Source organism: Erithacus rubecula, assembly GCF_903797595.1.
Source record: "Erithacus rubecula genome assembly, contig: scaffold_882_arrow_ctg1, whole genome shotgun sequence".
NCBI lineage: Eukaryota > Metazoa > Chordata > Aves > Passeriformes > Muscicapidae > Erithacus > Erithacus rubecula.
The window spans coordinates 1-13,376 of record NW_027635454.1 but is presented as its reverse complement, the minus strand read 5'-3'; the positions used below and the strand labels follow the sequence as shown (position 1 = coordinate 13,376).

Here is a 13,376-nt window from a genome sequence, read left to right as displayed (position 1 = left end):
GGAAGGAGCCACCCCCATGAGGGAAGATACCTCCTGCTGTGGAGATGGTGCTGCATGGCCAGGGCTGCTCTCAGCTTTCTCCTCAAGGCAAGGGAAAGGGGCTGTCAGGTGTGCATGTGTCACTGAGACTTCTGCGCTGTCTCACTGGGCATCAGAAGATCTGCCTCACATGCCTCACATCTCCCTCACTTTTACAAAGAAAGAGAATAAATTTTGAGTGAATTCCTAAGAAATTAACATAGAATTGACTCCACAAAATTTGTTCAATTTATCAATGCCTTCTTTCTACAGTACAGGACGCCCAGAGAAAGCAAATGTCCAACAGCAGCTCCATCAGCCACTTCCTCCTGCTGGCACTGGCACACACGCGGCAGCTGCAGCTCCTGCACTTCTGCCTCTTCCTGGGCATCTCCCTGGCTGCCCTCCTGGCCAACGGCCTCATCATCAGCGCCGTAGCCTGCGGCCACCACCTGCACACCCCCATGTTCTTCTTCCTGCTCAACCTGGCCCTCACTGACCTGGGCTGCATCTGCACCACTGTCCCCAAAGCCATGCATAATTCCCTCTGGGACACCAGGAACATCTCCTACTCAGGATGTGCTGCTCAGGTATTTCTGTTTATGTTCTTCATTTCAGCAGAATTTTATCTCCTGACCATCATGAGCTACGACCGCTACGTGTCCATCTGCAAACCCCTGCACTACGGGACCCTGCTGGGCAGCAGAGCTTGTGTCCACTTGGCAGCAGCTGCCTGGGCCAGTGGCTTTCTCAATGCTCTGCTGCACATGGCTAATACATTTTCCCTGCCCCTGTGCAAGGGCAATGCGCTGGGCCAGTTCTTCTGTGAAATCCCACACATCCTCAAGCTCTCCTGCTCACACTCAAACCTCAGGGAACTTGGGCTTCTTGCTATTAGTGCCTGTTTACGTTTTGGCTGTTTTGTGTTCATTGTTTTCTCCTATGTGAAGATCTTCAGGGCTGTGCTGAGGATCCCCTCTGAGCAGGGACGGCACAAAGCCTTTTCCACCTGCCTCCCTCACCTGTCCGTGGTCTCCCTGTTTATCAGCACCAGCATATTCACCTACCTGAAGCCCCCCTCCATCTCCTCCCCATCCCTGGATCTGGCCCTGTCAGTTCTGTATTCAGTGGTGCCTCCAGTCCTGAACCCCCTTATCTACAGCCTGCGGAACCAGGAGTTCAAGGATGGTCTGAGGAAAATTATCATGAACACTTTTCAGAAGGAATAAACTCCCATTCTCCTGTATAACACTTCCGGTGTTCCTCATTAATGCCCACTCTGTGTCTTGTGGGGTTTTTTGCTGTCACAGGTATTATATTTTTGAGAATTTGTTAACTGTTGAATTTTTATCTGTACCTTTTTTACTTTACTATTCACATTCCTAGTGCAAACCACAGGGTATATAACCCAGGGGTTGTACTACATATGTGCTTACACAAAATAAAGAACTTGGTATTGCCGTGTTTGCCTGACATCTTTCCTCCCTGGCTACTCTGGAGCTGCAGGGTCTGTTCTTCTGGGAATATCTAGAGTGAAAAGGGATGCTCACTGCTAGGCAGCTCCAGGGCTTCTGCTCCATAACCTCCCCTTCCTTGACTTCCACACTCGCCTTCAGAGCCCCTGTGTTGGTTTAAGGCCTCAGGGCTGTCTCACTTCTGTCCCAGTCCTGCTGTGTGACTGTGCAGAGACAGGCCATGGACTCTGCAACAGAATTTTCATCATGCAAGGGCAGAATCTGAAAGCTTCAACCTCCTTCCCCATTTTTTCTCAAGGGTGTTCCCAACACAGTGCCCTGGAGAGAAGAACAGCAGTGACAGCCAAAGTGTGGCTGTGTTAAGGGTGGGGCTGTCCCAGCAGTGCCCTTGCAAAGCCAGAGCTGCTTCCAGCAGTGGCCTCTCACTCCAGGGCACAGAGTTTGTTATTCCCTCTGTGGAGGGACATCAAGTGACCGCGACAGGAGTCTCTGTTTGCAGTGCAGGGACATTCCACAGTCCTGAACATTGTGTGTGTGTGTGAGGGGACACAAACCCAGTGAGCACAAACACCTTCAGCTGTTTCTGGAGTTTCCAGAGTCTAACATCCTCTGGGAACCCCTGCATGCAGGGCTGGGATGAGCTCCTGTGCCCAGAGCTCCCTGTGTCCATCTCTCCGGCCATGGGGCACCTCGGGCAGGGGCAGGGCAGGGTGACACCGCAGGGCTGAGGTCCCTGCCAGGTTGTGGCAGTGGCAGCAGAGCCCAGGAGCCCCTGCCCTGCTGCAATGAACTGTCTGTGTGTGTGCCAGGGAAGGACCCTGGACACCCCTGGGGCTGTGAGCAGGGCATGAGCTCAGGGGTGGGCACCTGACAGAGCCCTGACATTTCTGGCTGTGCCCATAAGAGCAGAGTTGGGCAAGGTGACTGTGGTTAAACCCCTCTGGGCATCCAGTGACAACAGAGTGTCTCTGTCACTGTCCCTCCTTACACAGAAAACAGGAGAAAATAAGGTGAACAGTTGTGGGTCACTATAAAGAGAGATTAATATTTGGGGGATTAAAAACTAAGGGCCAAATGTAGAAGAAAGGAAAACCATGGAGAGACAAAAATTCACCACACATAATGGTTGCTCTGAAAGACAAATATACTAATACAGAAAGTCCAGAGGCCCTCTTGTCCCCCTCATTTCCGTGCTGATATGCCATGGAATGGAAGATTCCATCTATCCCATCCCTGTGTCCCCAGGAACACTTGCCCCCCCCTCCAGCCCTTTGGTTTGGGGGTTGCAGAGATCCTCATGTGGGGCCAGCCCCGCTCAGGAGCAGCCAAAGCCTTGGGCTGGGACCAAACCCACTCCAGCCACAGCAGCCAAGCACAGCAGGACAGGAGCTCCTCTGGGCAAAGGGAACTCCATCCCAGCCACACCCATGCCAAGGGGGCTCAGGGGGCTCTTCCCACCTCTGTTATTCCACAATTCAATGAATCCATTCCTTGGAGAGCTCTTTGATGACAGAATTGACAGACAGGCAAAAGCAGAGATATAAAATGCACCAGTACAAACACAGCAGCTCCTCTGAGAAATGAACCCTCCCAGGGCAGTGCTGTGGCAGGAGAAGCACCCAGGAGGAGGAGAATGAGCTCAGTGCGTGTGTGTGTGTCCCAAGGCACAGAGGGTGAGGGTGGCAGAGGTCAGGGCAGGGCTGGCAGTGGCAAGGGCAGATCGAGGGGCAGTGAGATGGGAGTGTGCAGCCTGCAGGGACACAGCAGCAGCTGTGGGACAGCACAGGACAAGCTGTGCTGGACATGGCCAAGGGTCCTGGCAGGGCTGGCAGTGCCCAGGAGAAGCCAAGTCTTGGTGCTCTGGAGCACAGCAGGGTCTGTGCCACCAGGGGCTCTGAGGAGACACCTTGTCTTGAGCTTAAAGTTGCATCATTTGCAACAATTCCATTAGGTTCAGTGTCACAATGCTCTCCTTGGATCCATGAGGCCCCACAGTGTCACAATGGTCCCTTGGTTCGATTTGTCCCACCCCATTACATGAACCATTAGTTCCATGGGACTGTGTAGTATCACAATGATCTCCTTGGTTCCATGGTGATACAGTTGCCTCAATTTCCATGGTACCACAACTGTTCATTGGTCACACGAGGCCCCACAGTGTCACAATGGCCCCTTGCTGCCATGACACTGTGTAACGTCACAGTTGTCTCCATGATTCCATACTGCCCTGCAGTGTCACAATGCACCATTGGTCAATGAGGATCCAGTGTCACCATGGCCACTTGGTTCCATGGACCCCACAGTGTCACTGTGGTCCCCTTGGTCCACAAGGCTCTGAAGTTCCACAATGGCTCTTTGGTTCCATGAGGTTTGGTACAGTCACAATTCATTCCTTGGTTCCACGAGGCCCTGCTGATTCACAGTGCCCATGATCCCATAAGTTTCCATGGAGCCACCACGGTATCCTTGGATCTGCAGTATCTCAATGATCTCCTTGGTACCATCCTGCCCCAATGTCTCAGTGGCTTTTTGGTTCCATGAGTTTCCACAGTGCCACAAGGGTCTCCTTGGTGCCATGAGGATACAAAAATTCCAAATAAACATTGAGCAACATCTGCTTAACACACCCGAGAACATCTGTCTCCATTCAAATTAGGGGTTAAAGATGAGAATGGCACCAGCGGCTTCCATCTGCAACAGAGACCTAGGAAAAGGACAGGGACAGAGACTTCAGCTGAAAGACTGTGAATTCACAGAATCACAGAATCCCTAGGTTGGAAGAGAACCTCAAGATCAAGTGCAGCCTCTGCCTAACACCTCCATATGGCACCAATTGCCATTTTTTAAACATATAGGGATGGTGTCTCCACCAACCTCAGGAGAGATAATTCCAGAATTTTACCATATTTCCTGTAAAAAAACATTTTTCCTAATATCCAACCTATATTTCCCTTGGCAAAGTTTAAGACTGTGTTCTCTCATTCTGTCAGTTGCTGCCTGGTGAAAGAGACCAACCTCCACCTGACTAAAACCACGGTTCAGGAAGCTGTAGAGAGTGATAAGGTAACCTCTGAGTCTGCTTCTCTCCAGGATAAACATCCCCAGCTCCCTCAGCTGCTCCTCACAGGACTCGTGTTCCACACCCCTCACCAGCCTTGTTGCTTTTCTCTGGAGACGCTCCAGCACCTCCATGCCCAGAACCAGGCACAGCACTCAAGGTGCATCCCAAGCAGATCTGAGTACAGGGGAAGAATAATTGCCCTGGTCCTGCTGGCCACACCATTCCTGATCCAAGCCAGGAGTCATTTGCCTTCTTGGCCACCTGGGCACACTGCTGGCTCATGTCCAGCCTGCTGTCCATCAGTGCCCCCAGGTCCCTTTCTGCCTGGTCACTGTCCAGCCACTCTGTCCCCAGCCTGGAGCACTGCAGGGGTTGTTGTGGCCAAGGTGCAGGACCTGGGACTTGGTCTTGTTAAACCTGACCTTGTTGGATTTGGGCCCTGGATCCAGCCTGTCCAGGTCCCTCTGCAGAGCCCTCCTACACTCCAGCACATCCACACTCACAACCAGCTCGGTGTCATCCGCAAATTTGCTGATGGTGCTCAATTCCCTCATCCAGATCATCAATGCAGATATTGAAATCCACGCTGGCTGGCTCTGATCCCTCAGCCATCCTGTAGGTGCCCTGTGATGGCTCTCAGGGTGATTGTTACATCACTTTGCTGGGCACTGAGGTCAGGCTGACAGGTCTGGAGTTCCCCAGATCCTCCTTCCAGCCCTTCTTGGGAATTGGTACCTCCAGTCCTCTGGGACCTCCCTGATGAGCCAGGATTGATGAAAAATGATGGAGAGCAGTATGGGGAGCTCATCCAGCAGAGCCTTCATCTTCCTAGGATGGATCCCATATAGTCCCAGAGACACCTGTGAGAATCTGAGTGGTTTAGCAGGTCCCCAGCTGCTTCCTCCTGGATTACAGGGTTCTGTTCTGCTCCCTGTCCCCATCTACCAGCTCAGGAGAACATGTGTCCTGAGGAAAACCCGTGTTATTGCTGGAAACTGAGGAAACAAAACAGAAACCTCAAACCTTTACTGAACTTTACTTACTATATTCCCCACTGCATCCATTTAAGAGCTAAAATTCTCCTTGTCCCTGCTATTGTTATAAATTAATTTTTTAAAAATATTTTTCATTTTTTTTTACAAATGTGGCCAGGTTATGTCCTAATGGAGCTTCTACTTCTCTACTTTTCTTTCTTCAAGCCCTAAAAAAATCCTTAAAATCTTTCTGAGTTGCCTTCCCCTCTGTTCAAAAGTGATGCACCTTCTTGAGTTCCTCCAAAATCTCCATGCCCAGCCATGCCAGTCATTTTACTCACTACCTTCCTTTTGGACACAGGGACAGGCTGCTCCTGCTCCTTCAAAACTTCTTGAGCACAGTCCATCCTTCTTGTAATCCCTTTTTAAAAAGACTGTTCCCCTTTAAAAATCAGTACCTGATTCGTTACTCCCCAAATCTGCATCCTGAAGAGGCCAAAGTCTGCTCAGGAAAATTCCAATGTAGAAGTTTTGTTGATGCCCCTTCTTCTTTCACAGAATATTGAAAACTCAATTATTTAATAGTCACTGTGCCCCTCTGTCAGCCTCTGACACCATATCTCCAACCAGCCCTTCTCTGTTTGTGAACAGCAGGACACAGAGCTTTCCTTGGTTGTTTAAAGGAAGGAAAACTCCCTGAAGTGCAGCCTGGAAGGTTCATCCTGGAGGTGAGGAAACAGCCAAGTCCCTGCCAGGGCAGAATGTTGGTGGCCCAGGTGTCCCAGCTGAGGCCGGGCCATGCCATGGCTCTGTGTGCCAGGAGCCGGCAGCGCTGGGTGCAGGGAGCCCAGGGAGGGCACAGCAATGCTGGGCTGAGAAATGCTGGGGGGACAGAGAGATGGGCGTGTGCAGCTGGCCAGGGTAGAGGAGCAGCACGCACAGGAGCACAGGCTGCAGGAGAGATGGCCAAGGGCTGGGCAGGGCTGGCAGAGGACTTTGGGCTTTGCTTTTTGCCTTGGAGTCTCTGAGAGCTTTGTGCAATCATGGCCTCCAGTTATCTGCTTTAATTAGTCCCTTGAGAGCCTTTCTCAGTCACAGCACTCAGTGGGGCTCAATGGCAAATGGCTCAATGCCTCTAGGTGCTTCAGTCTTTTATTTACTTTTTTCCTTTCTGCACTGAGTCTCTGAGAACTGGTGACACCCAGGTAAAGTGGGAGGGGTTTTTTTTGTTTTATTTTTTTAAAGCAATCTAAAACTCCAAACTTTTACCACTGAAAACAGATGCATTCCTCAGGTATGTGCCAGCCCAAGGTGCCACCAGGGAGACTCCCCTTCCCCAAGGCAGAACCCTGCAAGCAATGTTTCAGACCTTTGCACTCCTTGGTTCCCTGAGGCCTTTCAGTGTCACAAAGCCCCTTGGTTCCAGGAGGTTCTGGACTGTCACAGTGGAAATTTGGGTCTATGGGGCCCCATGGTGTCACAATGCTCTTTTGGTTCCATGAGACCTTGATCTGCCGTAATGGAAATTTGGTTCCATGAGGTTCATTGGTGTCACCATGGTCTCCTTGGTTCCATGAGCCATCACAATGTCCCAACGCACCCTTGGTTCCATGAGGTTCCTGCAGCAGGATTTCCCCCATGGCCCAGCAGAGCTCATCTGTTCTGTCCATCAGCTGGGCCATAACTCAGGGCATCTTCCCCCTCTCAGGAATTGCTGAGATAACCCAGGCTGGACATCTGTCCTGTCCTGAGTTCTCTCTGGTGCCAGGGAGGTGGAATCCCCAGCTGACCATGAACAGCTTGCCTCAAGAGCAGATAGAAGGGAGATAAGCCTTGAATTCCTGAGTGACACACATTCATTTTAGAAACTATAAGTGCTGCACAAAACTCTCACAAAGCAGAAGTCTTCTGCATAGTCTCTGCAAACAGGTAGGGCTTATTCCCCAAGTCTGGATGCATTTCTGTGGTTATTTTTCTGGAAGTTGAGTGAAAGGGCTCCATGTGTACTCCCACATCATTTTGGTGGCAAGTGACATTGACTCCTTATCTCTGCTATTTCTTCACTAGCTGTAATATAGGAATCTTCATTGTGCACTGTGTTTTTATGTATCTGTATTTCTTTTATTTATCCTGTGCAGTAAGAAGTCAATTTAAGGTCTCTTGTCTGTTAAGATTAAGGCCATTCAGTAAATAATTTCTTTTATAATACACCTAATTTTCTATTCTTTAGAATGTAGGAGAAAAAGCAATTTGGGTTGCAGGTGGCCATAAACAGAGCTACTGCCAGAAACGTGAGCATAACCATGCACAAGGGATTTCATTACAGGAATAGTTTTAAACAAAGACATTAGAAAGGGTGATTCTGTCATAGATATGAACAAAATTAAGATGTTGACTGATGTGGAATAATTAGAGAAGAACTGGAAGAGGAAATCTGGGAAGAATGGGAAGGCCATAGAGCCAGCTGGTCTAGTGAAGAGATGTCCTTAGACATGGCCATTTAAACAGGAGAGGTGGAAACACCCAAATGAAGAGAGACATGAAACAATAGACAGTATAATGGTAACACAGAGGGGAAGAGTATAATGGTTACACATGGTAGAGGTGAAGGGCAATGTTTCTTCTCCTGCCTCAGTACACTTCCAGGAAGTTTCTGTTCTCTCCTGGTGGGAAACCTTTGACATTTCTTAAAGTACACAAGTAACCCAGCTAATGAGTTCTGCTCATGCCCTTTGCAAGTGTCAGGTCCCCTACAGCCCCAGGGCTCCTGTCCTATAAACATCTGCTCCAGCCCATTCCAAAATTGGGAGTAGCACCATCCTGGTATCATCAGGGAGCTGAGTCTGGAAGGGACCTCAGCAATGTTTTAGTTTTGGTTCTTTGGGGTTCAGGAACTGGTGAGACTCAGAGGCACAGAAAAGTTTCTCTTCATGGCCAACATAAAAAATTGTGAATATCATATAATTTTAAAAGCATCAAAACTCTTCTCTCAGCCATATGAGATTAACCAGCAGCATCTGATGTGCCCACTTATCCACAAGGGATATCCATACAGCAATATTTTTAGATATAGACAAAGGTAATTGTAAAAGACATAAGTGCAATTAAGATGTTGACTAATGAGTTATTAAAAGTTCTGAAAGACTGGGCAACTTTCTGAAGCTCAAAGTGGGAAGATACTCAATTGAGAGGCATTGGAATGCCCAGAGTGGAGGTAGAGGAGGAAATCTGGGAGCAATGGGAAGGCCACAAATCCAGCTGGTCTAGTTAATACATGTTCATAGACATGGCCATTTAAATAGGAGAGGTGGAAACTCATGAATGAAGAAGGACATGAAAAACCTGAATATTGGTGACACAAACAGAGGGAAAGATCAATATTTCTTCTTCCGGCACTGTACAATTGCAGGTAATTCCTGCTCTCTTGCAGTAGGAAAACTTTGACATTTCTTTAAAGTACTCAAATGATGGAGCTAATCATCCCACAAACTGCAGGTCTTGTACAGCTCTGGAGGTCTCCTGTCCCAAAAATATGTGGTTTTATCTAAAACAGGGATCAGCATTGTCCCAGGATCATCAGAGAGCTGAGCTGGAAGAGACCTCAGCAATTCAGCAGCCCAATCTGTAAGAAACAGCCCCACACCGAGTGGTTCAAGGCTTGATGTGGTCTGAATTTAAAAATCCCAAAGGACAGGGATGGGGAAGCTCACTTCCAAGGAAAGGGGTGTACAGATACTTATTGGTGTCAATAGACACCTTCTCAGGGTGGCCAGAAGCCCTTCCTACCAGAACTGCCAAAGCACGAGAGGTCAGCAAAGTACTATTACAAGAAATGATACCACGCTTTGGAGTTCCAGCCACACTATCCTCAGACAGAGGGCTAAATTTCATTTCATTTCAAAGTGAATTAGCCACCTGTTTGGTATAGATTGGGAACTTCACACCCCCTATCACCCTCAGTCAAGTGCCCAGGTAGAAAAAGCGAATCATTTTATTTGAATTTGAATCAGCAAATTCTAAAATTATGACAAGAAGCTCAATTACCTTGGCCCCAGGCTCTTCCATTAGCATTGTCATGGATTCGGACTAAACTGAGGGCAAAAGAGAAACTGAATCCTTTTGAGATTCTCTATGGAAGGCCATATGGGGTACAACAGGGAACACTGGCCCAAGTAGGGGAAGAAACCCTACACCCTGAACAAACAACTCAGAGAAGTTGAGAAGCATGTGACTGGAGCTCAGAGCAGAGAACTAGATGGCCCAGTACATGACACACAACCTGGAGATTATGTGTATGTTAAGTCTTTTACAGAAAAGACTCTGAAGCCTCAGTGGGAAGGAGTGTTACAGGTGCTTCTCACCACTAATACTGCAATCAAGATTAAGGAACAGAAGGCTTGCATTCATCATATGCAAGTAAAGAAGGCTCCAGAAGCTCTTAGGAAAGCAACACTGGGTGATAATGAACTGAATTTGAAATTCACTTGAGAAAGATGAATAGATTTTGGATAGAAATGTTAGAGAACTGTATTTCTCATGATTATGGCCATAACTGTGACCAAAGTTAATGCAACACCACATATATATAGTACAACTGGGAGATTTTTTTGCCATGGAAAAGCTTATGATGCTTACTCCCGTAGGATGTTATCCCAAATGATGAAGGTTACCAATGCAATTGTTGGGGAAGGGAGAAATGTTTGGGGTTGTGAATAAGCATTTGTTCAGGTTGGATTTCAGAAGTATCACCAAAATCCTATGAATGACTTTGGATTGATTCTGGATGTTGTGAGACCTGTTTGTCTACCTGTCCTGAGTTTAGACTTAAAATTGAAGGTGTGCAGTTAAGGGGTGTAGATTAGATTATAATATTACTCAGGACTGTGTTAAACCCCAAATAGATGAGACTGCAGAAAATCCACTGACCCAGAGACCGGAAGAAACCACAGTCACTCGAACCCAAACTACCTCAAGGAGAACAATTCAGCCAATAATTACCGAAATTGGACCTTGTGCTATTAAGAGAGTAGGGACCCAAAAATGATTACTGAATCCAGAGTGGTCCCTGAAGTGAGTAGAAATGGGAATACAAGTAAATGCCTCTGCTATAGAATAAGAATATACACCAATCCTTACCACTTCCTTTACGGATCGGACCACTTGGTTACAGAAACATGCTCCTGATATGCTCAGACAGAGAAGAGATCTTACTGGGATACTAGGGACAGGATTGGGAATCTTGAACACTATGGACTCAGAAGGGTTAATGAATAAATTGGCTGCAACTGGTAGCGACACAGATAAATTACAACAACCTCTACAATCTTCTCTACTAGCCTTAGGTACTAGACAGTGGAAATTTTCCAAAATATTACCGGAGGGGGAAAATATAGAAGAGCAGGACCATGGACTAATAGTGAATGCAATGGGAGCGGCTAATGAAAACATGTCCTTAGCCCTTGGATGTGTACAAGCACAATTATGGATGCGATCCGTAGATGCCTCGATTATTAGGGAAGATGGTAAAGGCACATTCCCTACGGAGAGTCGCAGAATAGTTTGGGATAATGCTTCTGATTTAGAAAAAGAGCTCCAGTCATGGTGGGTCCTAGTTAATTTCACTTATGATCGTGTAACAAGTATGGTAACTGCCTTTGTTCTAACTATACATAATGCATCAGTGAATCTGACACATCCAATAATTATTTTAGGATTGAACCATTAAGGAGCCATCCTATTCCCTTCCAAGCACAGGAAATGGGCACAGAAAGCCAAAGGAAAATGGCAGACTATTAATATAGAGTCTTGTACATTGAGGAAACAATTGGGGTTTATATGTGAAGGAAACATAAATAATGACCAAGATACCTGTCTGGATACAGAGAAAAGCATTTGCCACTTTGAAGTTCACTTGGCCAACCAGACAACCTTAGTTGTGCACAGAGGCCAGGATTGTGTGTGTCTCAGAACACCATGGTCCACAATTCGGGTAGACAAAATAGCTATAAATGAAACCCAGTCCAATCTGTGTACTTGCAACTTTGTCAGAATTGAAGGTTGTGACTTTTCTTATCAAGTACCTGTGATATCACACCAATATATAAAAGCAAATCTGACTTCAGTACAGGAAATATTGCCTGTACCTAAAAGGATGAATTTGACTTTAATCAAGCAGCTATTGAAGCATGAGGACTTAAAGGAGATTCTCAAAGAAATTAAGAAAAAAGGGAGAAAGACTCTGATCACACTACACCACGACACAGAAACCATAAGAAGAGCTTTCAAAAGATTGGAAGTAGACACCTCTTACCGTTGGTGGGATGCGCTCTTCGGATGGTCACCTTAAGGAACTGGAATACTCAACACATTGGTTCATCCAATTATTATACTATTAATTTTAGTTGGTGTTAGTATGATCATGTCTATTAAAATGTTCATTGAAATTGGAGGATATTGCAACGAGTAGCAATTCTAACTTCATTGATGAGAGCATTCAGTGTGGCTTTAAGAGACACCGTGCCTCAGTATGAGCATAAAGGACTTAGGTACTAGTAAAAGAACTTACTAATTTTATAGAAAAGGGGGGGAATGAGCCATACTATCGTACTGTTATTTCATAGTTTTGAGAATTGCATGTTTAGGAATGAGTATGGGGTAGATATCTGAAAAACCTTAGGAGCTAGAGGTTAGGAATGTAACCACTTAAACATATATATCCTAGCAGGGGGATTAGAAGTTTACAAAGTCTGGTCATATAATATGCAGAACCAGCAAATATACATCTGGAAACATTTACGTGAAACTGATATACATTAGAAAAGCTAGAGTTAGCAAAGAAACCCATCAATTATAAATTTTGACACTGAAGGCAATAAATGAATAAAGGGACTAACAAGTTAGATAGTCATGGTAACGAGGCAGAGGTAAAGAGTTTAGAGTGAGGTAGATGATCCTTACTTCATCTCTTACAACCCTTCAACTCAAATTGAAGACCGCCACCCCAAAACCAAGGGGATACTATGCAGCCGCAATGAGTATGCAGCTGATTTTAAAAACTAAGTGGGGAAAGGGCGGTGACAGGTAATAAATGTGTACAGGCGTTTTTGAATATGCATGATTTCTGTGAATAAATGAAGGACCAAAAACTGCCAAGGGTGCACACACCTTTTGGAGACATGCCGCATGTTTGACCAGCACTGAAATAAACATATCCTTTTGACTAAATTGGCTGAAAGGTATTTTCCTTGCCTTTAATGCATCACAATGAATATCTCTGATCAGCACCCACAGGTGTTCTGCACTCTGATGATACAAGGCACCATACCACCTCAAATTCAACTCGGAGGTTTGGCAGCCTGGGGAGTGCAAATTGATGCAAATTTCTGGTCGGGGTTATTGAGGTGAAGGGCAGGAATTATCCTATGATGCCTTTATGGTGGTTGACTGATACCTCTGTTTGGCAGAAGTAGTGGTCCATACCAAAAATTAAGTTGTTAGCCCTTCGTCAGTTGGTTCAAATGCAGTGATGGAGAGCATGGGGGCATTGCGGCCTGCTATGCCTTTACCCACCATGCTCCCTGCTGGATATGGGACATTTTGGTCATTGACTTGAAGGATTGCTTTTACACAATATCCTTGTGTCCTGAAGATAGGCCAAAATTTGTTTTTATGGTGCTTGCAGTGAACAATTCTGAGCTAGGGCAGAGATATCAATGGAAAGTTTTGCCATAGGGTTGTCATTGTAGCCTGGGACACTGCAGCAGGCTGCAGCAAAGTTTTTCTACTCATCAGGTATACCAAGCAGATCCTTCCATTGATATCACTGTGTTTATCACCAATCTGGATTTA

At 46.5% G+C, this 13,376-nt stretch overlaps 1 protein-coding gene across 1 annotated transcript; it reads left to right on the top strand.

The window, feature by feature from the left end:
- Window positions 1-314: 314 nt before the first annotated feature.
- LOC306816752 (olfactory receptor 14J1-like) lies at window positions 315-1,247 on the top strand (the record flags this gene model as incomplete). The annotated part of the gene is made up of 1 exon (XM_079333186.1): window positions 315-1,247. The coding sequence occupies one exon, from the start codon at window positions 315-317 to the stop codon at window positions 1,245-1,247; it is 933 nt and encodes a 310-aa protein (XP_079189312.1).
- Between the last annotated feature and the right edge of the window lie 12,129 nt (window positions 1,248-13,376).